The sequence below is a fragment of the Carcharhinus amblyrhynchos genome, chromosome 10 (genome assembly GCF_965287045.1).
Source record: "Carcharhinus amblyrhynchos chromosome 10, sCarAmb.v2.hapA, whole genome shotgun sequence".
Classification (NCBI taxonomy): Eukaryota; Metazoa; Chordata; class Chondrichthyes; order Carcharhiniformes; family Carcharhinidae; genus Carcharhinus; species Carcharhinus amblyrhynchos.
The window spans coordinates 10,410,689-10,437,984 of NC_137333.1; the positions used below are offsets into that span (position 1 = coordinate 10,410,689).

The 27,296-nt window shown below is 45.6% G+C and overlaps 1 protein-coding gene across 3 annotated transcripts in view; it reads right to left on the reverse strand.

Moving 5' to 3' along the window:
• tbc1d4 (TBC1 domain family, member 4) overlaps nt 1–27,296 on the reverse strand; it is a 252,066-nt gene that overhangs the window by 29,469 nt on the left and 195,301 nt on the right. For 2 of the 3 annotated variants that reach the window (XM_080198110.1, XM_080198112.1), the window contains exons 11-14: nt 26,591–26,746; nt 7,108–7,280; nt 3,960–4,169; nt 1,790–1,951 (exon numbers count right to left, since the gene is read on the reverse strand). In XM_080198110.1, the coding sequence (XP_080054236.1) occupies nt 1,790–1,951; nt 3,960–4,169; nt 7,108–7,280; nt 26,591–26,746 (701 nt within the window). The remainder of the gene's footprint in view (nt 1–1,789; nt 1,952–3,959; nt 4,170–7,107; nt 7,281–26,590; nt 26,747–27,296) is intronic. The other variant, XM_080198111.1, reaches the window with a different exon arrangement.

Sequence of the window (27,296 nt, forward strand, 5' to 3'; positions counted from 1 at the left end):
ATCATTCCTTATTTTAATTGATAAATTAAATAATTGATAAATATTGGCCAGGACACTAGGGTTAAATTCTCTATTCGCTTTTGAAATAAGGAACCATGGCATCTTGTATGCCCACCTGAGAGGGCAGACTTCTTATCGGAAAGGTGGCACATGTGCCAGCATAGCATGCCCTCAGTGCAGGGTGTCAGTAATAATTTTAATATGGGACTTCAACACACAACCTTGTGTCTATATCAATGAGAGCGAAGTTGAAACGGTCGAGAGCTTCAAGTTTTCAGGTGTCCAGATCACCAACAATGTATCCTGGTTCCCCTAAGCTGACACTGTAGTTAAGAAAGCCCATCAATGCCTCTACTTTCTCAGAAGACTAAGGAAATTCGGCATGTTAGCTGCAACTCTCACCAACTTTTACAGATACACCACAGAAAGCATTCTTTCTGGTTGTATCACAGCTTGGTATGGCTCCTGCTCTGCCCAAGACCACAAGAAAGTATAAACAGTCGTGAACGAAGCCCAGTCCATCACACAAACCAGTCTCCCATCCACTGACTCTGTCTACACTTCCCCCTGCTTCAGAAAAGCAGCCAGCATAACCGAGGACTCCACAGACCCCAGGCATTCTCTCTTCCACCTTCTTCCATCGAGAAAAAGATACAAAAGTCTGCGATCACGTACCGACTGACTCAAGGACAGCTTCTTCTCTGCTGCTGTCAGACTTTTGAATGGACCTGCCTTGCATTAAGTTGATCTTTCTCTACACCCTAGCTATGACTGTAACACTACATTCTGCACCCTCTCATTTCCATCTCTATGAGCATAATACTTTGTCTGTATAGTAGGCAAGAAACAATACTTTTCACTGTAAACTAATACATGTGACAATAATAAATCAAATCAAACTCAAAGACAAGGGTGCTGTCTACTGAACCACAGCAGGATACATTGATAGAGTTGGATTAAGCAGGATGGAAGAATGCTTGTGTGGATCATGAACCTTCTGCATTGCATATCTCTTTTCTGTGCTGTACCTTCTAAGCAATTATTTTTGATTTGATTTGATTTATTATTGTCACAGGTACTGGGATACAGAAAAAGTTTTATGTCTTGCAGGCAATATAGACAAATATTCCATTCATGAAGTCCATGGGGAAGAAGGAAAGGATAGGGTGCAGAGTTGCAGTTACAGATAGGGTGTAGAGAAAGATCAGCTTAATGTATGATAGGACCATCTTGTTGGCATTTCAGGTTGCAATTAACATAAGAATGAGAGGAATCTTATTGAAACATGTGAGATCCAGTGGTGATTTGATAAGGCGGATACTGAAAAGATGTTTCCACATGTGGTGGTGATGAGAACTAGGGGTCACGGTTTATAAATAAGGGGTCTCCCATTTAAGGTGGAATTGAGAAGGAACTTCTTCTCTGAGGTTGGTGAGTCTTTGGAACTCTCTTCCCCAGAGATCGGTGGAGACAGGCTCAATTAATATTTTTGAACAGAGCTAGATGGATTCTTGACTAATGAGTCAAAGGTTGTTGGGGATGGGGGGAATCTGGACTTGAGGCCACACTCAGCCACGATCTTACTGAATGGCAGTGCAGGCCCCAAGAGACTGAATGGCCAACTCCTGCTCCGAGTCCATACATTTGTACTGGAAACCTCCCAGGCTTAAATTCTGAAATGAAATGGTGTGGTCAATTTTCTTTTCTTCTTCTTTAATTAAATGCTGACACCTAAAGGGAGGCTAGGAGTCTGTGGCAAACCCAGTTAGCTGTGTAATCAAGCACTGACCTTGACTAAGAGCAGTGTGAACCTTCTCCATGTCAACTTTCACCTTTGCCCTTCCTGGAGTGGTCAGCATTTTATCCCAAACTGCGGAGACTTCTTTTTGGCAAATCACAAATTCTTCATAGTCCAATTTCACCTTTCTGGTCTGAAGCTCGTCTCTGCTCGCTGCAAATGGAAAATCCATGCGGTTAATAACTCAGCAACTGTACATCGGCACAATATTCAGACAGAACAGGAAAAGACAGGAGCAATTTTAACCTGACACTTTGCCTTGGAAACACATGCAATTGGGTGGAACATCGATTCGGCTTCTCGCCCGTTGTTACTCATTGATTTCATTGGGAATTAAAATCCGTGGAGGGGGCATAAAACTAGTTTTGCACCCAACCCTGTCAGTTTCCTGGCACAGTAAGAAGTCTCCCAACACCAGGTTAAAGTCCAACAGGTTTATTTGGTAGCAAAAGCCACTAGCTTTTGGAGCACTGTTCCTTCATCAGGTAAGTGGGAGTTCCGTTCACAAAAAGGGCATATAAAGATATGCTCTGTTTGTGAACAGAACTCCCACTTAACTGACGAAGGAGCAGCGCTCCGAAAGCTAATGGCTTTTGCTACCAAATAAACCTGTTGGGCTTTAACCTGGTGTTGTGAGACTTCTTACTGTGTTTACCGCAGTCCAACACCGGCATCTCCATATCAGTTTTCTGACGGGCAGGTTAGGTTAGAATTGTCCCCCATTGGGCAGAGTGTAAAATCAGTGTCCCATGTGTTTCCCACCAGTGCACTGAGGTAAACTTCCCGCCCTGATTATCTCATCCTCTCCCTCTCTTTAGACAGGATCATAGAATCCCCAAAATGCAGAAGAGGCCATTCGACCCAGTGAGCCTGCACCAACTCACTGATGGAACACGTTACCCAGGTTCACTCCTCTGCCCCATCTCCGTAACCCCGCACATTTACCGTTACCAATCCACCTACCAGTGTACCTTTGGACTGGAGAAGGAAACCGGAGCACAGTGTCTTTGGTGAGCAAACATCCTTGAATTGCTTCATTCTGAAGTCCACAAACAAGTCTTGCAGAATGTAGCATCATCGAATCCCTACAGTGCAGAAGGAGGCCATTTGGCCCATCGAGTCTGTGTCAACCACAATCAAACCCAGGTCCTATCCTCATAACCCTATGTATTTATCCTAGTGAGTCCCCTGACACTGAGGGGCAATTTATCATGGCCAGTCCACCCATCCTGCACAACTTTGGACTGTGGGAAGAAACTGGAACACCTGGAGGAAACCCCACGCAGACACGGGGAGAATGTGCATACTCTGCAAGGACAGTGACCCAAACTGGGAATCGAACCTCAGTCCCTGGCGCTATAGGGCAGCAGTGCTAACCACTGTGCCGCCATGCCACCTCATGCAATGGCAGCAATGAGCAAAGTCACCAGACCCGCATCGATAGGTCCACTTGGTAAACACAAGGCAGCAGTGCACTGCCTGCTTTCCTTTATGTCTGGTTAGGGCATCACACTTGCCAGCTGCAGCTTGCCAGACTTCCTGTGTGGCCTGGGCAATGATCGGCCAACATTTGGCCCTGTTTTTCTCTCTCTCTCACTCCTCGTTCTTCTGGCTGGTGTCGGTAGGAGAGTAACAATTAGAATTTGTTACTCAGATGGTTAAGCCAGATAGTTGTATCGGGATGATAGGCCGGATTACAGTGCAGCAGCGAAAGAAGCACTGAGTTGTTGAAGAAGACTGCCCTTCACACTGCGCTTGTCATAACCACTTAACGCACTTTACAATCAGTGAAGTATAGTCACCATTGTAATCAGGGATCAATCTGGGTAGCACTTGGCACAGTGGTTAGCACTGCTGCCTCACAGCGCCAGGGACCCGGATTCAATTTTGGTCTTAGGTCTATGCAGAGTTTGCACATTCTCCCCATGTCTGCGTGGGTTTCCTCCGGGTGCTCCGGTTTCCTCCCACAGTCTGAAAGACATGTTGGTTAGGTGCGTTGATTAGGCACCAGAGTGTGGCAAATTTCACAGTAACTTCATTGCAGTGTTACTTGTGATGAATAAATAAACTTTAACTTTTATGCATTGTTGAAGTTCAAATGCATTAATACAACCACGGCAAATATTTTAATATCTTTATGGATATATCTTGGATTTCTAACCTTCCAGCCTTTGGTTTTCCTTCTCCATCCGCAGCAACAAGATCTGCTGACAAATGGCCTTTCTCCACATGATCCGCAGCTCCTCCGAAGAGTGTTTCTTCTTCTCCCCAACGGGGATGTCATCCGCCATCAACAGAGAGGCCAAGGGGTCTTCCTCCACAGCTGGGGTCAGCGGAGAGAGTGGTGGCAACTCAATGGCATCCAGGTGATCTGCAGAAAAAGGAAGCCCAACTTTGTTATCATAGAATCTCGGGAGTGCATTCAGCCCATCGAGTACGCACTGACACTCCGACAGAACATCCCACCCATGCCCTATCTCCGTAACCTCACCCATATATCCTGCTAATCTCTTCTAACCTACACATCTTAGGACAGTAAGGGGCAATTTAGCATGACCAATCAACCTAACCCGCACATCTTTGGACTGGAAGAGACCAGGGCACCTTGGGGAAACCCACGCAGACACGGGGACAATGTGAAAATTCCACAAAGACGGTCATCCGAGGCCAGAACTGAACCTGGTTCCTGGTACTATGAGGCAACAATGCTAACCACTGTGCCACCTCGCCACACTTATGCCAACCAACTGGCACGAAAGGAGCAGAACATAGCGACCCATCTCCAAGGTCATCTCTAGACGAGAGGACGAGAAATCGAGAATGCAAAGAGGACATTTATTGTGCCCGTCTCATATGCCCGCAGTGCCAAGTGCAATTCACCCTGCCACGGTCTCTGTCCCAGTTACTTCAATGGTGGACAATGCTGTGCCACTTTCTTCCCTCATCCTGAAAAGATAATCAAGCAAAACTATTGGCCCAGATTTTGGCATGATGGTGAAACCATCCACACTCATTGTCAATACTCTGGTGTAACTGATAATGACATTTGCTGCCTGCACTTGCGCAGTTAAACACAGAATCCCAGGGGACGCTGTCAGGGACACCCTGCTCCTCCAGAGGGTATCCTGTTACATCTTCGCAGATGCAATCAGCACCAAAATCAGGGATTTGACATGAATTTCAACGACTTACATAGGATCCTCACTTCAAACACCACACCTTGCTGGGCGAGGGGTAACTGAGTATTTCGTGCTGCTCTTAATTCCTCCAAGGCTAATCTGTTCTTCTTAAGATGTGGTACCCAGCAATGCTCACTCAACACTAAGTCTGGTCTCACCACAACTTTGCATAACAGCAGCAGGACTTTCAACCCCCTTGTATTCTGTTCTTCCAGGGATAAAGGTCAACAACCCACAAGTCTTTTTGATTAGTTTCAGTCCCTGTTCATGATATTTTAAAGATCTGTATACCTGAACACCAAGTTTCTTTGGACTTGCACCGTTCATAGCTTTTCACAATTTACACAGTATTCTGTCCTGTCCTTTGACTGATATAACATTGGTGTTACGGCTTTAATCAGACAATTGAGGTGGGCCTGTTAGAATACAATTAAGGGCCAAGTTGATGGGTCGGCCAGGAGCCCCTTGCTTTGTACTTAACCAGGAGTGTCAGTTCCTCTGGAACTCCTAGTGTAGATTGCTAACTGAAAGCACTTTGTATGCTGTTATCAGACTTGTAAATAAAGGGATTTTGGTGAAGGGACATTGGCCTCCGAGGGCTTATTACAATTTGCTTACACTGAGGTCCATTTGTCACAGTTTTGTCCATTCACTTAATCCTATCAATATCACGGTGTAATTTTATGCTTCCAGCTACGTAGCTTACAATGCCGCCTATCTTTGTGTCGCTGGCAGATTTGGTCATGTGACTTTTTATCCGATGAGCTAAGTCATAATTAATAAATACAGCATTTAGTTGAGGACTCATCACAGATCTTGGCAGGGCACCGCTAATCCCAGACTGCCATTTAGAAGACCTGTCCATCATCCCTATTCTCTGTCTCTTTCTGTTCAGTCACTTTTCAGCCACACTTCAACAATTTGCCTTCAGCCCCAAGAGCTTCAAGTTTAGCGAGGAGTCACTCATGAGAGATTTAATCAAATATCTTCTCAAAGTTCAAATCCACGATATCCATACACATTCCCCCGCCCATTATTTAGTTATCTAGAATCATAGAATCCCTGCAGTGCAGGAGGCGGCCATTTGGCCCATCGAGTCTGCACCGACCACAATCCCAACCAGGTCCCATCCCCATAACCCCATACATTTACCCTAGCTAGTCCCCCTGACACCAAGGGGCAATTTAGAATGGCCAATCCACCTAACCCGCACATCTCTGGACTGTGGGAGGAAACCCACGCAGACACGGGGAGATTGTGCAAACTCCGCACAGACAGTGACCCAAGCTGAGAATCAAACCCGGGTCCCTGGCACTGTGAGGCAACAGTGCTAACCACTGTGCCACCGTGCTGCTCTTGTAAAAAATGCCATCAGGTTCATCAGGCAAGAACCTAGCCTTTACAAACTCATGCTGGTTCTCTCTGATCAGCTGGAAGATTTTTTAACATGTTCAGTCACCCAGTCTTTATTTTTAAGACTCGAGCAATTTCCCATCACTGGATGTTAGTCTAAATGGTCTATGTTTCCTTCTACCACCTTTTCAGGTTCTGTTCCATTACCCTTCAATCCCATTTCTCACAGAGCTACTCACAGATAATCATTTGTTCATTTTATTAGTGTCACAAGTAGGTTTACATTAACATGGCAATGGAGTTAATGTGAAAATCCTCCAGTTGCCACAGTCTGGTGCCTGTTCAGGTACACTGAGGGAGAATTTAGCATGGCCAATGCACCTAACCAACACATCTTTGGGGCTGTGGGAGAAATCCGGAGCACCCGGAGGAAATCCACGCAGACACAGGGAGAACCTGCAGACTCCGCACAGACAGTGGCCCACGCCGGGAATCGAAGCTGGGTACCTGGTGCCATGAGGCGGCAGCAAGTAACAGAATGGGTTACGACACAGGAGGCCATTCGCCTCACGTGCCGCCCTGATAACTAAGTGCTTACTTTGTACTCCATCCATTACGAAAGGTGATAATCTAGCGGAGCAAGTTGGCCACTCACAGTGGAGCCCACCTGAATTCCTGCTTTGTCAGACTAGCACTCATTAGTCCACGTAGGCCATTTTAGATTGGCGATAAGGTTACAAACCGACCCCCACGCTCACAACTCTTGGCACACTGTACCTTCCAACGTTCCTTTCTGCTGCATGGCTGCGGAGGATTTGTTCATGGGTGAGGCGACACGGAGGAAGATCCGCTGACGCCACGAGATCCGACGCGGAGTGAGGACGACTCCACTCCCACTCAGTGACTCTGTGCTGCAGCCAGAAAAGGCCCTTCTCCTGCCTTCACCATCACTGAAGCAGATAAGGGGAAAACATTCACAGAGACAAGCCAAGACTCAGACATGCCGAACAGTTTGCCTCTTTGGTGTAGGCCAAGTAATAAACAACTCAATGGTATTAGATAGCTTAGTTAAAAAACTAACCACTTGCTGTGTAGTCAAGAAAGTTGGGTAAAGAACAAAGAACAATACAGCACAGGAACTGGCCCTTTGGCCTTCCAAGCCTGCACCAATCATGTGCTCCTAACTAGACCATCCATTTGTATCCCTCTATTCCCAGTCTGTTCATGTGGTTACCTAAATAAGCCTTAAATGATCTGCCTTGCTTGGTAGTACATTCCAGGCTCCCACCACCCTCTGTGTAAAATACATCCCCCGCATATCTGTACTGAACCTTGCCCCCCCCCCACCTTGAACTTGTGACCCCTTGTGTTTGTCATTTCCAACCTGGGTAAAAGCTTCCAACTGTTCACCCTATCTATGCCCTTCATAATTTTATAAACTTCTAATAGGTCGCCCCTCAACCTCCGTCTTTCCAGGGAGAACCACCCTAGTTTACTCAATCTCACCTCATAGTTCAGACTCTCCATACCAGGCAACATCCTGATACACCTTTTCTGTACTCTCTCCAAAGCCTCCAAGTCCTTCTGGTAGTATGGCGACCAGAATTGGGTGCAGTATTCCAAATGTGGCCTAATCAACATTCTATATAACTACAACATCATATGTCAGCCTTTACACTCTATGCCCTGTCCAATAAAGCCAAACATGCCATATGCCTTCTTCACCACCTTTTCCACCTGTGTTGTCACCTTTAAGGATCTGTGGACTTGCACACCCAGATCCCTCTGTGTGTCTATACTCCTGATGGTTCTGCCATTTGTTGTATAGCTCCCCCCTGCATTAGATCTACCAAAATGTGCATCATAGTAGGCAGGCGGGCAGACCATGGAAAGATCCACTTTGCATTTATCTGGATTAAATTTCATCTGCCATTTCTCCACTCAAATTCCCAGCCTATCTACATCCTGCTGTATTCTCTGACAATGTTCATCACTATCCGCAACTCCAGCAATCTTTGTGTCGACCGCAAACTTCCTAATCAGACCAACTACATTTTCTTCCATTTATATATATCAGAAACCGCAGAGATCCCAATACAGAGTCCTGTGGAACACCACCAGTCACAGACCTCCAATCGGAAGACCCCCCCACTTCTATTCTATGTCTTCTATGACCAAGCCAGTTCTGTACCCATCTAGCTAGTTCACCTTTGATCCCTTGAGATTTAACATTTGCACCAGCCTGCCACGAGGGACCTTGTCAAATGCTTTATTAAAATCCACGTGGACGATATCCACGGCCCTTCCCTCGTCAGGCATTTTTGTCACCTCCTCAAAAAACTCAACCAAATTTGTGAGGCATGATCTCCCTCGTACAAAACCATGTTGTCTATCGCTAACGAGACTATTCAGTTCTAAATCTCTAAGAATCTTCTCCAACAATTTCCCTACCATGGATGTCAAGCTCCCTGGCCTATAATTACCCAGGTTATCCTTGCTACCCTTCTTAAATAATGGGACCACATTTGCTATCCTCCAATCCTCTGGGACCTCACCAGTGTCCAATGAAGAAACAAAATTTATTAAACCATTTGGCAAAGGGGCAAATACAGCCTATTTGTGTGAAGACAGAGGTTAGTGAGTTAAAAGGGTGAACAAAAAGACAAGGCAGATTATCTTACAAAGTGACAACCAATTTTTTTTTGTAGGGAAAGGGTTAGCACATGTTAAAGGAGACGGGGGAGGAGTTCTCCCGTACTGCCCACCACTTGCATCATAGCAGGCAGGGGGGCAAACCATGCAAAGGTCCATTGACCTCTGGTGGGATTTTCTGGTTGTTTTGGAGCGAGCACAGCCAGTAAGAATACAGCCGAGCAGTTGTACATCTCCCATTGGACATTTCAGCCCTGTCCAATGCACCCTCAGGAACCATTTGGGCATGCAAGAATTATACACACACATCTCTATCATCCTTTCCTGGAGTTTGAGATAGATAACCCACAAAGTGAAACTACACTGAAATACTACTGAGGAAGCCACCTGCTCTCCACTATTTGGAGAACTATTGTAAAAGTGTTGAGTTCATTACCAGTGATGAATTGAAGAAAGCGATCTTCCAGCATCAGCAACAAGCGAGGCAATTGGATCACACGATCTACAGCATGAGGTACTTACTTTTCCACTGATCCACCACTTGTAAATCATTTACCCTGATGGTACTATCACGTTTTCATTTTTGAATACACCGCAACTTTGGGATTTATTTGCAAACAAATCATAGGTTGGGTTACAGTGGAGAAGGCCATTCAGCTCATGTGTCAGTGTCAGCCCTCTGCCACAGTCAACCAGCTGGTACCAGTACCAGGCTTTGCCCTGCGGTCTCGCCAATTTTCTCTCTTCAACTATTTATTCAAATTTGTTTTGAAAGCCACAAATGAATCAGCTGCCTCCTCGCTGTGCATTCCAGATCCTAACTGCTCACTGTGTGAATCAGTCTCCACACTCTCTGGCCACACATTCCAGATCCTAACTGCTCGCTGTGTGAATCTGTCTCCAACACACTCTCAGGCTGTGCGTTCCAGATCCTAACCACTCGCAGCGTAAACACCTTTCTCATGCCGCTGTTGATTTCTTTTTTGCAGATGACCGTAAATCAGTGCCTTCTGCTTCTCAACCCTTCTTCAGACAGGAACAAGTTTCTCCCCAGTCCACTGTCCAGATCTCTCATGCTTTTGAAAGCCCGATCAAATCTCTCAACCTTCTCCTCCCCCAGGAGAACAGCCCCTGCCTTTATCCAATCTATCTTCGTAACTGTAAGTTCTTCCAAGGGGCTTCCATGTTTCTTTGAAACCTAATCCCACAATTCGTTGTGTCCTAAAAGTGAAACAGATACTGCACTTTTGGTTTTATTATTCTTCAAAGAGATGTGGGCTCCACTATATTGGCCAGCATTTATTGCCCATCCTGAATTGCCCTTGAGAAGGTGGTGGTGAACCACTTTCTTGAACCGTTGCAATCCTTGTAGTAGAGGTATACCCACAGTGCTGTTAGGGAGAGAGTTCCAGGATCCTGACCCAGTGATAGTGAAGGAATAGTGATATCTTTCCAAATCAGGATGGTGAGAGGCTTGATGAGAGTGCGGTGTTCCCAGGTATCTGCTGCCCGAGATGGTAGCAGTTGAGGGTTTAGAAGGTGCTGTCAAAGGAGCCTTGGTGAGTCCCTGCAATGCATCTTGTAGATGGTGCACACTGTTGTTACTGTACTTTGGTGGTGGGGGGAGCGAGTGTTTGTGAATGGGGTGCCAATCAAGCTGGCTGCTTTTTCCAGGATGGTGTTGAAGGTCTTGGTTATTGCTGGAGCTTCTCCCTAAAAAGGGCACTGCAGCAGCAACTCACCATTAATCATGCCAGAAGTTGACGTCGCCAGATGCATGGCCAACGGCATGCGATTGAGAATGTGAACTCTCTCATTTCTCACTGACGTGGGAACTTAATGTTGGCAAGGTGGCCTTTTAATGGGCGTGTACGACGCGCTTCCCAACATTGCTCATCGGGGAGTTTGACCCACCTTTAAAGTCCCGGGAATGTGACTGATAAAAGTTCCCACTGCCATTGGGAAGACTGACTTTTAGCTTCACGCCAACTAAATTTCCCCACCTGCCCAGCTTCCCATGGCTGGCACGACCTGAAAACTCTCCCCAAAGTTTCAGGTCGATGGCATTTCATCAGAACAGGTCATTGACCTGAAATGTTAACTCTGTTCCTCTCCGGTCGGTGCTGCCTGACAAAGAACAAAGAAAATTGCAGCACAGGAACAGGCCTTTTGGCCCTCCAAGCCTGTACTGACCATGCTGCCCGACTGAACTAAAACCCCCTACCCTTCTGGGGACCATAATCCTCTATTCCCAACCTATTCATGTATAACATGCCCTTAAAAGTCACTACCCTGTTCACTTCCGTTTCTCCTGGCAACAAGTTCTGGGCACCCACCACCCTCTGTCTAAAAAATCTGCCTCATACATCTCCTTTAAACCTTGCCCCGTGCACCTTAAACCTGTGCCCCCCCAGTAATTGACTCTTCCACCCTGGGAAAAAGCTTCTCACTATCCACTCTGTCCATGCCTCTCATAATCTCATTGACTTCCATCAGGTCGCCCCTCAACCTCCAACGCTCCAGTGAGAACAAACCAAGTTTATCCAATCTCTCCTCATAGCTAATGCCCTCTATACCAGGCAACATTCTGGTAAATCTTTTCTGTACCCTCTCCAAAGACTCCACATCCTTCTGATAGTGTGGCAACCAGAATTGAACACTATATTCCAAGTGCAGCCTAACTAAGGTTCTATAAAGCTGCAACATGACTTGCCAATTTTTAAACTCAACGCCCCAGCGATCGATGAAGGCAAGCATGCTGTATGCCTTCTTGACTACCTTCTCTACCTGCATTGCCACTTTCAGTGACCTGTATACTGTACACCCAGATCTCTTTGCCTATCAATACTCTTAAGGTTTCCGCCATTTACTGTATATTTCCGATCCGTATTAGACCTTCCAAAATGCATTACCTCATATTTATTTCTGTGATGTTGGTTGAGGGATAAATATTGACCACAGCGCAGGGGGAATAACTCCCCTGCCCCCCTTCGAAACAGTGCCACAAGGATTAATGATGTGAGACAGCAGGCAGATTACCATCTTGTCTGAAAGTATGTAAGTCACATAGCACTCCCTCAGTACTGTACCAGAGTGTCAGCTTAGATTACACGCACATAATGAGATTGTTGGGGGGGGAAGAGAGAGAGAGAGAGAGAGGGATGCGGGGGGGGGGGGGGGGGGGGGGGTGCTCTCTCCTATGATAAGAGGCTACATAATTTAGGAGTCCAAAGATGTGCAAGTTAGGTGGATTGGCCAGGCTAAATTACCCCTTAATGTCAGGGGAAACGAGCTAGAGAAAATACAGAGAGTTATGAGGATAGGGCCTGGGTGGGATTGTGGTTGGTACTGATGGGCTGAATGGCCTTCTATAATTCTACTTTTTCTGGAGCTTAGGAAAATGAGAGGTGATCTCATTTAAACCTCCACAATTCTGAGGGGGGCTTGATGGGGTGAAAGGTTATTGAATTCCTACAGTGCCGACTGAGGCCATTCAGCCCATCATATTTACACCAACTCTCCAACAACAGCATCTTACCAGGCCCTCTCCTGCCCTATCTCCACAACCACTCATATTTATCCTGTTCATCCCCCTAACCTATATGGCCAGTGTGTGGGAGGAAACCCATGCAGACACAGGGAGAACGTGCAAACCCAAGGCTGGATTTGAACCCGGGTCCCTGGCGCTGCAAGTGCTAACCATGGTGCCACCATGCCGCCCTAGGCAGCACTGCTGATTTATGGGATCATATTTCACCAGATTTTCAGACAGAACATCCCAGACCCCGACAGCTCCCTTCATTCAAGACCCCTGGTTACAGACCCAGCCATAGAGGTTTACAGAATAGAAACAGGCCTTTTGGCCCAACTTGTCCATACTGCCCCTTTGTTTTTAACCACTAAGCTAGTCCCAATTGCTCCATATCCCACTATACCGATTTTACCCATTTAACTGTCGAAACGTTTATTAAAAGACAAAATTGTATTCCCCTCTGCTACTACCTCTGTCAGCTTGTTCCAGGCGCTCACCACCCTCTGTGTGAAAAAACTGACCCTCTGAACCCTTTTGTGTCTCTCCCCTCTCATCTTAAACCTATGCCCTCTAGTTTTAGACTCCCCTACCCTTGGGAAAAGATATTGACTATCTAGCTAATCTATGCCCCTCGTTATTTTATAGACTTCTATAAGATCAGCTTGAGCCTCCTATACTCCAGAGAAAAAAAGTCCCAGTCTATTCAGCCTCTCCTTATAACTCAAACCATCAAGTTCTGGTAGCATCCTAGTAAACTTTTCCTGCAAATTTAAACTTTGTAGTTTAATAATATCCTTTCTATAGTAGGGTGACCAAAACAGTACACAGTACTCCAAGTGTAGCCTTACCAAAGTCTTGTACAACTAGAATCACTAGGGGGGACACTTTTTACTCAATCTTTTCAAAACTCTTGCCTTCTTGTGAATGTTAAGATCCCCTTTTACCTTTCTGTGTTCCAAGAAACACTTTCCCAACAACATAACTGAAGAATGTTTTGAGCAGCCAAATAGTGGCACGGTGGCGCAGTGGTTAGCACTACAGCCTCACAGCTCCAGGGAGCTGGGTTCAATTCCCAGCTTGGGTCACTGTCTATGCGGAGTTTGCACGTTCTCCCCATGTCTGCGTGGGTTTCCTCCAGGTGCACTATGTTCCTTCCACAGTCCAAAGATGTGCTGGTTAGGGGGACTGGCCATACTAAATTGCCCTTGTGTCAGCGGTACTAGGTAGGGTAAAAAAAAATTAAAAGGGGTAGCACAGTGGTTAGCATTGCTGCCTCACAGTTCCAGGGACCCGGGTTCAATTCCGGCTTTGGGTCATTGTTTGTGCAGAGTTTGCATGTTCTCCCCGTGTCTCCATAAGTTTCCTCCGGGTGCTCCAGTTTCCTCCCACACTCCAAAGATGTGTGGGATTGGGTTGATTGTCCATGCTAAGTTGCCCCTTCGTGTCCCGGGATGCATAGATTAACGGGGTAAACAGTGGAGTGACAGGAATAGTGCCAGGGTGGGATTGTTGTCGGTGCAGACTCGATGGGCTGAATGGCCTCCTTCTGCACTGTAGAGATTCTATGAAATATGGAATCTGAAGACGGTTCGAGATTTTGTCAGTCACACCCACCCGTGCAGCAACATGACTCCTATTGGCTGAAATATTTGCATGCCTATCTCTGGTTATGTTTAGTTAATGATCCTGCTGAACAGTCGTGACACCAAAAGGCAACAGTTTGAGCCACACAGCTGGATTAGCGACAAAAAGGTACTTGTTACACTGAGAAAAGCATTGTCTTCTCAAAGTTGCAACGTACGGAAACAAGTAAGTCACTTCTTTTGGACGTGTAGGAAAATATAAGTTCATCGCCCTGTGACTCACACAGCGAACAACAGAAAGGATTACCTTTAAATGAGAAGTCGTAAATGGCCGTCTGTGTCTAGGTGTCTGCTGGACATTCCTGGCTAATAATGCCGCTGCCTCCACTTTGCAGACCCCGGCTACAGACCGTCCAAACCTCCATTAAATGAGTCACTTTGACTTCCTTTGTCAGCATTAGAAACGCATTCCACAAGATCAGGCTGGCCAGATTCTGATAGCAGTAATGATAAATCACTGCAATCAGTGAGCAGGCTTTTAGTTTCTGTCGTAACTAGCCATCCTTCAGAGGAAGAACCACAAATCCTTTCAGCTAAGCGTAGAGCAAGCTGAGGCTTGCTGCTCCTCTTGTACTTCCTCGTTATTTTTTAAATTGTGCTTTCATTCGAATTGTTTGTCTCTTGAGGGGATAAACCATCCGAAAAATATCACCAAATCATCAATGATCCCTTTTTTGCATAGCCACAAAGACACACAAAAAACAACTTGCATTATATAAAAAACCGGGGAATATTGGGTGTTATCCTAAGCAATATCCAGGCCAGAAACTTCAGAATGTCCTCTATAGTGGAATTAAATGCAATAGCTGGTATTGATTTAACACCTTTAATATAGCAAAACAGTCCAAAATGTCACAGGGCATAACCAATTTGATGTTAAGACTTAAGGAGACAGGTGTCCTAACGTTTAGCCAGAGATAGGTTTTATTTTTGGAACTTCTGTGTAATGATCTCCATGAGGTTGGCCTCTTCGAGTATGAGCTCCCTGATTGAGGGATGGTATGTCCGCTATGACTGCTACCAACTTTTACAGATGTACCATAGAAAGCATTTTTTCTGGTGCCAAGTCACAGCTTGATATGGCTCCTGCTCTGCCCAGGACCACAAGAAGCTATAAAGGGTCATGAATGAAGCCCAGTCCATCACTCAAACTAGCCTCCTATCCACTGACTCTGTCTACACTTCCCGTTGCCTCAGAAAAGTAACCAGCATCATCAAGGACCTCATGCACCCTGGATATACTCTTTTCCACCTTCTTCCGTTGGGAAAAAGATACAAAAGTCTGAGGTCATGTACCAACCAACTCAAGTACAGTTTCTTCCCTGCTGCCATCAGACGTTTGAATGGACCTACCTTCCACTAAGTTGATCTTTCTCTACACTTTAGCTATGACTGTAACACTATATTCTGCAGTCTCTCCTTTCCTTCTCTATAAACGGTACGCCTTGTCTGTATAGCGCGCAAGAAACAGTACTATTCACTGTATACCAACACATATGAAAATAATAAATCGAATCAAAAGGTAATGACTGCCTGCCCCAATCAGGGAGTCTCACCTGCATATATATTGAGGAGCGACAGGGCTCCAGATTCTGATTTTGTATCTGAAGCACTCTTAGGAGTGGAGATACGTTTGTAAATAAAGGGAATCTGGTGAAGGTTCCCCGGTTTCTGAGTGGTTATTTCATTCTGGCGCTGTGAGGCAGCAGTGCTAAACCATTGTGCCACCATGTCCATCTTCCACCCTTCAGTTGAACTCTGTTGCTCTGTGTCCTCCCTTGCACCGAGTCCCATTCACCCACCATTCATGTGCTCCCTGACCCACACTTTCTCCACAACCAACAACGGTTCGATTTTATTCACGGGCGTGATTTTCCTGCCTCCCAGCGCATGCTTCCGTTCATGGCTAATCCGATAGTATCCTCGAATCTAAATCCCACCTACTCCTCCCCAACCCATAACCCTTCGCTCCCTTTGCTTATCAAAAATCTATCTAGCTCTGTCTTAAAAGTTAACAAAGATTCTGCCACCACCATCTTTTCAGGAAGGGTTCCAAAGATTCATGGCCCTCTGAGTGAAAACCCTAACCCTAACCCTTTATTTTTAAACAGTGACCCCTAATTCCAGATTCTCCCACAAGAGGAACCATCTTCTCTATATCCACCCTACCAAGACCCGTCAGGATTTTACATGTTTCAATCAAGTCACCTCTTACTCTTCTAAATTCCAACGGATACAAGCCAAGCCTGTCCAACCTTCTCCCACAAGACAACCCATCCATTCTAGGTAACAAGCCCCTTCTCTGAACTGCTTCTAATGCATTTACAGACTTCTTTAAATAAGATGACCAATTCTGTACACAATACTCCAGATGCGCTTTCACCAGTGCCCTGCACAAGTGAAGCATAACCTCCTTATTTTTGTAATCAATACCTTCATAATAAATGGTAACATTCCATTAGCTTTCCTAATTACTTGCTCTACCTGAATGCAAACCTTTTGTGATTCATGCATTAGGAAAACCAGATCCCTCTGCACCTCAGAGTTCTGAAACTACTCACCATTTCAATAATCTGCATCTTTTTTATTGTAAAATAGACAATTTTGCATTTTCTCACATTACACTCCATTATAAAACTTTAGATACGTGACTAGACTGTCCATCTGCATTCTGGTCAGATACAAGAATTACTACTTAGAATCATAGAATCTCTACATTGCAAAAGGAGGCCATTCGGCCCATCAGGTCTACAATGACAACAATCTCACCAGGGCTCTATCCCTGTAACCCCACTTATTTACCTTGCTAATCCCCCTATCCTTGACATCTTGGGACACTAAGGGGCAATTTAGCATGGCCAATTAATCTAACCCGCACATCTTTGGAGTGAGGGAGCACCCGGAGGAAACCCACACAGACACGGGGAGAACATGCAAACTGCTTACAGACAGTGACCCGAGGCTGGAATTGAACCTGGGTCCCTGGTGCTGTGAGGCAGCAATGCTAACCACTGAGCCACCCTGCCACCCCTAGGTGCCGTCAGTACTGGGGAGAGCAAACCATATCGAATACCAAATTTGTAAACATCTTACAAGGCAAATAAGTTATATTAAGTAACTTTTCTAAGAACATTAACAGAAAATGAATTAAAAATAAGAGAAGAAACACAGCAATTGAAAGGGTTGTAGAGAAGCGTCGCAATTGTGTGTGAACAAAGATTACGAGGCTCCAAATATCAGTGCTAGTTGTCTGCGAATGTACATGAGTCTGCTCGCTCGTAACCTTGTAACTTTCTCACATGACCTGAGAACTTGCGCAAGCATGCTTCTATGTTTACATCTGACATTCTGAGCGGTTGGAATTGCTTCAACTTTGAGGAATGTTTAAGCAAGATAAATTATATTAAAAATAAGAATACATGCTTTATAAACAGATTGAACGGTGACCTGGAGATCATACAAATATTTAAACTTATTTATTTGAAAGTCTGGACTGCTGTCATAACAGGGGTGTTAAAGGAGTGTGAGGAGTGTGATAAAAGCTTATTAGCCAGCTCCATTTGAATGGTATTGTTGTAAAGATCTATTTTCTTTTCAACAGCTAACTAATAAAGGTTGGCATGGTGGCACAGTGCTTAGCACTGCTGCATCACTGCACTAGGGACCCGAGTTTTGTGACACGAATAAATAAACACTAAAGCAGAACTGAAATGTTTGTGCCATTTAGTCTCTAAACGAGTGAAGGGAACAGGTACGATGGGTACAATAGAAAGATCATAGCGAATGTGCATGAGGGTATGAACAACAAGCTTAAAGTTTATTTATTCATGTCACAAGTGGGCTTACATTAACACTGCAATGAAGTTACTGTGAAAATCCCCTAGTCGCCACACTGCGTTTGAGTACACTGAGGGAGAATTTAGCACAGCCAATGTACCTGACCAGCACGTTTTTCAGACTATTGGAGGAAACCAGAGCACCCGAAAAAATCCCATGCAGACACGGGGAGAACTTACAGACAGCCTCCGCGCCAGGAATCCGAGTCCCTGGCGCGGTGAGACAGCAGTGCTAACCACTGTGCCAATAATCAGGCAAGCAGAACATAAAGGGATGGAGAAAAATACAAAGATCAGAGAAAAAAAAATCAAAAACAGAGAAAAATAGCAAAAGAGAAAGAGTGGAGGAAAAACATATGCAAGGAAGAACAGATCAGAGAGAGAAACAGGATGAAGAAATAAATACAAGATCAGGCAAAAATCAGAGTGCAAAGTAGAGGAAGGGAATCAAGACAATGACAAGTTATTTTTAAACAATACCTTTAACATAATAAAACGTTCCAAAGCACTTCATAAGAGCATTATTCAATAACATTTGACACCAAGCCTCATATGGAAACATGAGAGCAGATGATCAAAAACTTGGTCAGATAGGTAGGTTTTTGGGAGCTCCTTGGAAGAGGAAAATGAGTGGAAAATCATAGAACCATCAAATCTTTACAGTACAGAAAGAGGCCCATTGAGCATGCAGTTAACAATCAACAATCCCACCCAGGCCCCATCACCCCCATGCATTTAACCTACTAATCCCTCTGACACTAAGAGGCCAATCTGCCTAACCCGCACATCTTTAGACTGTGGCAGGAAACCTGAGCACCCGGACTAAACCCAAGCAAACACTGGGAGAACATGCAAACTCCACACAGACAGTTATCTGAGACCAGAATTGGACCCGGGTCCCTGGCACAGTGAGGCAGCAGTGCTAACCACCGTGCCACTCATGAGATAGTGGGAAGATCTATTCTAGATGTGAATAGCAGCTGAAGGCACAATCGCCTAGGGTGGAATGGGTAGCTCCAGAGGCCAGATGTGGGGAATTGTAGATATCTTGGAGGGTGGTGGGACTGGAAGAATTTGCAGAGGGACAGAGAGGCAAGGATCTTGAGGGACTTTTAAAACAAGGATGACATTTTTTAAATCATGGGGTTGTTTAACTGGGAGCCATTGTAGGCCAGAGAGCGCAGGGGTGATCTGCACTTGGGGCAAATATGGGCAGCAGGGTTATAGATGACCTCAAGCATGTGGGAGGTCAGCCAGGAGTGCAGTGGGGTAGTCAAGTCTGGAGGAAACAAAGGCATTGAGTGAGCATCCAGTAGCAGATCAACTGAGGCAGGGTGAAGTGTGAGCATGTTATGGAAGTGGAAACAGGCGGCCTTTATGTTGGCGTAAATATGTGACACCAAGGTTGCGAACTGTCTGCCTCACTTAGAGCAGCACTTTCAAAACGCCAACTATCCAACTCCTTCACCCTCCTTCCCTTAAGCTGCGAAGGAAATACCTTCGTAATTAATCTCGCCACCCCCTTTCTTTTCGTAACCTATTTCTTTGGCCAATCTTTAAGATAGATCGGCCGGAATTACACCACCATGCCTGCCCCGGAATTGGGGGGGACTCACAGAACGGAATTCCCCGTTAGCCTCGGGCGGGATTTTACGAGTCTCGCCCGGACCAAGTTGTAAAATACCGGCACTAATATCCCCTTCCATAGCTCAGCATCAAATGCAGTTCTGCAAAGCCCCTGTAAAGTGCCTCGTGACGTTTCATTATGTTGAAGGCATTATAGAAATGCAGGTTTTTGTTGTTACTGGACCAATGGTAAGTCGGCAAGCTGTTACTGGAAAGTGGGAGCCTGTGCCGAAATTCACGTGACTGCTCCAAGGTACATTAAAGCTGGACTTTAACAGCCACCCCTTCCCTTTAACCCCACAGTCAGTACAGGCAGCCAATCATCTGACGTTTATCGCAGTATAAATATATCAGATTGTGGGGACACAGGCAAAAAAAAATCACCAAAGTAACAAGGGGAATACAAGTTGATAAGACAGGAACTGCTGCAGGTTTTGGAGGGGGTGAATGTTTCTCTTGGCATCATGAGCTTTCAGGAAGATAAGGTCATTGACACAACAAGCTCAGCGAGTGACAGAAGCACCATCTTGTCACAAAATGTTCCCACAGTCACTGCTGGGTGGCTGTGTCTGAAATGATCGAGCTCTCGTTGAGTCAAGCAGCAGCTGGCATTCTGTTCTACATCTCATTGGCACCGTGCTGCTGAACGCAGAGACAAATCATCATGAGCAGATGGGCTGGGACAGGGTTGGGAGAGCAAAGTAAATTACCCCGGTGGAGAATCCTGGGAGGAACGATGGATTAGCCGTACAGTCAGCGCACCGTTGCCACGGCCACCTGCCAGGCTTAGCATGGGGTCTGACATGGACAATTCCTGCCATCTGCTGCCAACTAGCTATCTACCGCAAGTCCTTGATGTTGCTAACTTGCACACGGTTTACACAAGAAATTCTGTTCCATTCCCCGAGAGAGATAAAACGCCCTGGCTGGAATCTACCACCTTGCCAGCCCCAGAATTGGGGTGGGCGAGGCTGGCAGGACAGAAATCTCTGTTGGCCTTGGGTGGGATTTTACAATCTTGTCTGAGCAAAGTTGCAAAATCCCGCCCTCTGGATGTAAATCTCATGGGTGTAGAAAAAAGATGGATGTAAGGGGCGGATTTGCATTGGACAGGACACGAACCATGCAAAGGTCTATTGACCTTGGGTGATATTTTCCAGTATTGGGACGAGCATGGCTGGAAAATCCCACCCTGTGGATCCACCAGTGATACTGGAGTAGCCCAAAGTGATGAGAGCGATGGAATATGTCTGCCTTAACATGGTAGGTCTGTTCAAAGGATACACAGTTAACATGAAGTATTTCTGAAGATTCATTTGTGTTTGTTCAGTAATGGCCAGTGATGCCCTTATCGTTTGCACTGTCTGCAAGAGGAGGAAGAGGGGGTGGATGGACAAACAAAGCTCTCTCTGCAGCCAAGGTCACAGGTCATACTCAGAAAGCAGAAGAGGATCGCTGGCAGGAAATTAGTGGGCCGCTGCTCCTGGGCTTCTCTCTCAGCTCTGCTTCCCTTTTCGAGTGTGCCACATAGTTTTGGCAGGGTGCGAGACAGAAAGAAAACAGCATTGTGCCCGATGTTTGAAGCGATACCTCCTGGAAGTTGTGGAAGTTTCCATTAGGCTTTGCCCATGCTAGATAGGCCCGAGCAAAACAAAGTGTGCAAATATGGAACACACTCACCTTTGCTTCTCAGAGATTCAATTCCTTGGTGAAAGGATTAAAAACTCACACAGGTTGAAGAATCACCTAAGCTGTTAACTGCTAAAATTTCAGCAACAGAGAGGTTCTGAGAAACCAGATGCCTTAGCGCCAGGCAGCCTCCAGATAAAGACCATGAAACTACACGGGAGACTCTGGTCAAACAGGACACACGACGAAAATCTTATCGGCCATTCTGCAGCTGCAACTTTTGGTATGTCCACTAAAAACAAGGAACAAAGGGCAAGAGAGTTTGATATACCACTGGCCAGACAGATGTCTATCATACCCATGTCTGGAAGTAGTAGATAAACAAAGAAAATACATGTTTGATAATATCATAATTAAGTAGACGTGCATATATTGTAATTGGCTAACTACACTTATATGTCACACATTATGTAATCCTGACTATTAGTTGTGAACAGATACAGATAATTTCTGAACTAATGTACACCTTTGATTGGTATATGCTAATTTCTGGTAACTGGGTCTGTGTAATACCTTATACAGGGCTCTCAGGGGCGCCATCAGCTAAACCACCAGATGCGTGTACAGTTCTGGTCTCCTTACTTGAGAAAGGGTATACTGGCACTGGAGGGATGTAGAGGAGATTCACTAGGTTGATTCTGGAGTTGAGCAGGTTGGCTTATGGGGAGAGACTAGTAGACTGGGACTATCCCCATTGGAATTCAGAAGAATGAGCAGAGATCTTATAGAAACATATAAGATTATGAAGGGAATAGATAAGCAGGGAGGCTGTTTCCACTGGCAGGTGAAACTAGAACTAGGGAGCACAGCCTCAGAATAAGGGAGAGCAGGTTTAGGACTGAGTTGAAACTCCAGATAGCTCTAATATTTTGGTTAAATATGATTACCCTTTCTTAAAACAAAATCAGACTGACTTTTTTAGATTGCTGTGAGGTTTTCTAAATGCCTAGTATAACCTCTTCAATTATTGATTCTAGCACCTTCCCCAAGAGAGACGTCAAGCTAACTGGCCTAAAGTTCCCTGTTTACTGCCTCCCTCCCTTCTTGAATAGAGGGGTCGCATTTGCTCCTTTATCATTCTAAAGAACCTTTCCAGTGTCTCGCGAATTTTGGAAAAGTAACACCAACATTTCTCATTAGAAACCTCTTTTTAGACATGCGGATGAAACCCATCAGGACCTGGAGACTTTTTCTTCTTTATGAATTGTAAACTATCCCTACCTTTTTTAAAATCAAAATTAGGTTAACTCTTATTTATTTTTCACTTTTGAACCTTCTTTGCCCTCAGTGTCTCAGCTGAAAAGGCAGTTATAGTCATACAGTGCAGAAAAGGCCCTTCGGCCCACTGAGTCTGCACGACAATATCTGTCACTGAAGGCGCACTGATCCCATTTTCCCGCACTTGTCCCATATCCTTGAACGTTATGATATTTCAAGTGCACATCCACATATTTTTTTAGAGGTTGTCAGGTTTCCAGTCTCCACTACCCTCCCAGGCAGTGCATTCCAGATTCCCACCACCCTCTGAGTGCAAAAGGTTTATTCTCAAATCTCCTCTGCATCTCCTGCCCCTTACCCTAAAACTATGCCCCCTCATTCTTGACCCCTCAACCAAGGGGAACAGCTGCTCCCTACTTACCCTGTCCATATCCCTCATAATCTTATCCACCTCAATCGTGTTGTCCCCTCGGCCTTCTCCGCTCTAAAGAAAACAATCTAAGCCTATCTAGTCTCTCGTTATAGCTCAAATGCTCCATCCCAGGTGGCATCCTGGTGAACCTCCTCTGTACCCCCTTTAGTGCAATCGCATCCTTCCTACAGTGCGGTGACCAGCACTGCACACAGTACTCCAGCTGTGGTCTAACCAATGCTTTGTACAACTTTAACATTACCTCCTTGCTCTTACACTCTAGACCACAACTGATGAAACCATGTCCCACATGCTGTCTTAACTACCCTAATTGCTGTCCTGCCAACTTCAGGAATCTGTGAATAGTTATCCCAAGATCCCTCTGCTTGCCCAGAAATCCCCATCATAAATTGACCTTTTGGAAATACACTGGGGTATGAACCTCACTTTGGACGGGGAGATGTCTGGATTTCATTTCCTTTATAATGGCACCGTCGAGACTGCCAATTTCTAAAATCAGTCCTCATTTTTAAAAAATTGCCTCTTATGTAAATTCTGCTGCAATGTCCCATTTCTCAGTCTGAGGGACAGGCCAGTGAACCAGGCCAACCAAATCCCAGTCTTCAGCCAGTGGTTACGACATGATCCATTCCATGTTCCTCAGAATGGAGCCAGTGGTTCATCTCCATTCAGTGCCTTCAGTGGTCGAGATCAGGAATTCACAATGAGTGGACAACCCATACATCAGTTCACCCTGTCACGAGGCTTCTGTTTACCAGGAAATTATTTCTTTAAAGAAAGACATTGATTATTATCTTGTTTTTTACAAACTCAGGTTGTCGAAAGCGCTGTACAGCTAATGGTATACTCTAAAGTACTGTTGTAATATAGAAGCGTGGCAGTCAATATGTACAAACTCTTTCGCTCAGCAATGCGATAATGACCAAATGATCTACTTGTGTGATGTTGAATGAGGGGATAAATATTGACCAGGGCACTGGGGACAACTCTCTGTCTTTGGAATAATACCGAGTGACTTCTCATGTCCACCACAGAAGGCAAAACAAAATTTTATGGCTCTTCCAAAAGCTGGCACTTTTGCCAGTGCAGCACTTTCTCTCTACTGCACTCAATTGTCAGATCTAAAGAGGCTATAAAGGATTGACTTCCTTTAGTAAGATTATTGAATAGAAATTGATTTGCTTTTAAAAGCGATTAAACACCTTGAGGTGATTTAAAAAACATTGACTGGCTTTTATGAAGCGGATTTTTGCCATCATTAAATGTGTAAGGGGGAGAGCCGTATCGGATTGCTCAAAGTTTATTTTTTCATCTCTCCATGGCTGCTGAGGTCCACCCATAATGGATAATGGGTAAGTGATTATGAGGGTGGCATGGAGGACGTGAGGAGCAATGGGTGATGGATGGGCAGCATGTATAAGGGGCCATGGGTGATCAGTGAGGGGCATAAGTTGACTTTGAATTGGCATGGAGGGTAAGAGTAAACATGGGTTGTGGGGCATCAGTTGGCATGGCGAGTATGAGGGGCCTGGGGGGGCAGTGAGGGGCATAAGCTGGCTTTGAGTTGGTACGGAGGGTAAGAGCAACTATGGGTTGTGGGAAAGAATTGACATTACATTGGCAAGGAGGGTTTGAGGAGTTGGGGGGGGTGGGGAGTAGGGAGGTTAGGGCATATATGAGGGGTGAGGGCCTTAAAGTTTCTAAAAGTGGACAAAGTCTAACCAGGCACTCGCCTGCCCCTATGGCTGCTTACGCCCTGCTTGTGGGATCGATGAGCCAGGAGAACCTTAGCAGCCAACATCTAACTCAATGTTTCTATTTATGTGAAAGAACAAAACTAGAGGCACCAGAATTCCAACAGGGAATTCAGAAGCAACCTCATTACCCAGAGTGTGGAATAAAAGTGGAATTTGTTAACACTGGGAGTGGTTGAGCTGATTAGTATCGATGCACTTAAGGGGAAACGAGACATGTCTCTCAGAGACAAGGGAGTGAGGCCGCAGCTGGAGTACTGTGTGCAGTTTTGGGCGCCGCACCTGCGCAAGGATATTTTGGCCTTGGAGGGAGTGCAGAGGAGGTTTACTAGGCTGATACCGGAGTTGAGGGGGTTGAGCTATGAGGAGAGGCTGAATAAACTAGGCTTGTACTCGTTAGAGTTTAGAAGAATGAGGGGAGATCTCATTGAGACGTATAAGATGATGAATGGGATGGATAGGATAGAGGTGGAAAGACTCTTCCCGCTCAAAAAAGACAGTAGGACTAGGGGGCACAGCCTCAAGATAAAGGGGGGGCGGTTCAGAACGGAGTTGAGGAGGAACTTCTTCACTCAAAGGGTGGTGAATCTCTGGAATTCTCTGCCCGTTGAAGTGGTGGAGGCTGCCTCGCTAAATATTTTTAAGAAGCGGGTTGATGGGTTTTTGATAAGAGAAGGGATTAAGGGTTATGGGGAGAGGGCGGGAAAGTGGAACTGAGCCACGACAGATCAGCCATGATCTTATTGAATGGCGGGGCAGGCTCGAGGGGCCAGATGGCCTACTTCTGCTCCTATTTCTTATGTTCTTATGTTCTTATGTTATGACGATAAAGTTAGAGGAGGAAAGAAGACAGGGGTCGTGAGTGGAGAATAGACACATGCCTGGGTCTGCTAGGCTGAAAGGACTGTCTCAGTGCTTCTGTGGATGTTCTTTATTGTCATTCTTGGTGAATGAATTAAGATGGGGCAAATACATTCCTCACGCTAATCATCTCAGAATCATAGAATCCCAACAGTGCAGAAAGAGGCCATTCGGCCCATCGAGCCTGCACTGACAACAATCCCAGCCAGGCCACATATTTACCCTGTTAATCCCCCGACACTAAGGGTCAAATTAGCATGGGCCAATCCACCTAACCAGCACGTTTTTCGTACTGTGGGAGGAAACAAGAGCACCCAGAGGAAATGCACGCAGACACGAGGAGAATGTGCAAACTCCACACAGACAGTCACCTGAGGCTGGAATGGAACCTGGGTGCCTGGCGCCGTGGGGCAGCACTGCTAGCCACTGTGCCATCGTGTCACCTGAGAAATGGTTTATTTCCCTCTTGCCCTGTTTAAGGTATTGACTTCTTGCTGGCGTATAATATCCCAGGCACGAATTACCAGTTTTTTAAAAAAAAATTCATTAGTGGGATGTGGCTGGTCAGCATTTATTACCCAAACCTAAAATCTAACGGATCAAAATAGGAACAAGGGTTGGCCATTTTGACCCTTGAGCCTGTTCCACCATTCAGTTAAATCGAGCGTATCTTGCCTGAATCGACCCATCTTGGTCTCTGTAAAGCTTAATGATTTTGCAAAGGAATTAAATAGTGAGATTTTATACGCAAGATCTTACTCTGAAATCATACCGGCATTCTTATCAATCTTAAGTCACGCTTTCTGACCACTTGTGCTGTGCACATTGAAGCTAAAGCAAGCTGACCGCAAAGTTCCACAAACTTTTATTTACCGCGGGCCACAGCGTATCGAGCATCACTGAAACGGTGACAAATGTCTGACAAGATCACAGGCACGTCAATTAGTCGCAGAGACCAGGCAACAAGTGCAGTATTAGGGCAGGATTTGCAAGCAGGCTTTGCAGGCCGCCCTCACCTCTGGGAGATCCCACTCTCCGACTGCTGCAGCAGCCTGCTGGTGTTGGTGTAAAAGGGCTTCAGGAAAGACGGGACGGACAGGGACGAGGGGAGGCTGCTGGAAGTGGGCTCGCTCTCTGAGCTACCGCGATGGCACCTCACGATATTGATGGGGCTGAGCATGTTGGAACCAAAGACAAAACACAGGAAAACAAAACAGTCGTCAAATCCAATAGAATCCCGACAGTGCAGCAGGAGACCGTTCAGCCCATCGAGGCTGCACCTACTCCTAGAAAGAGCATCTTACCCAGCACCAAACGCTGCACCCCCATTCTTTGATGCCACACATTTACCACAGCCAATCAATCTTACCTACACATTTTTGGATAATAAGGGGCAATTTAGCATGGCCAATCCCCCTAACCTACACATTTTTGGACACTAAGAGACAACTTAGCATGGTTAATCCCCCTAACCTACACATTTTTGGACACTAAAGGGCAATTTAGCATGGCCAATCCCCCTAACCTACATATTTTTGGATAATAAGGGGCAATTTAGCATGGCCAATCCCCCTAACCTACACATTTTTGGATACTAAAGGACAATTTACCATGGCCAATCTCCCTAACCTACACATTTTTGGACACTAAGGGGCAATTTAACAGGGCCAATCCTCCTAACCTACATATTTTTGGATACTAAGGGGCAATTTAGCATAGCCA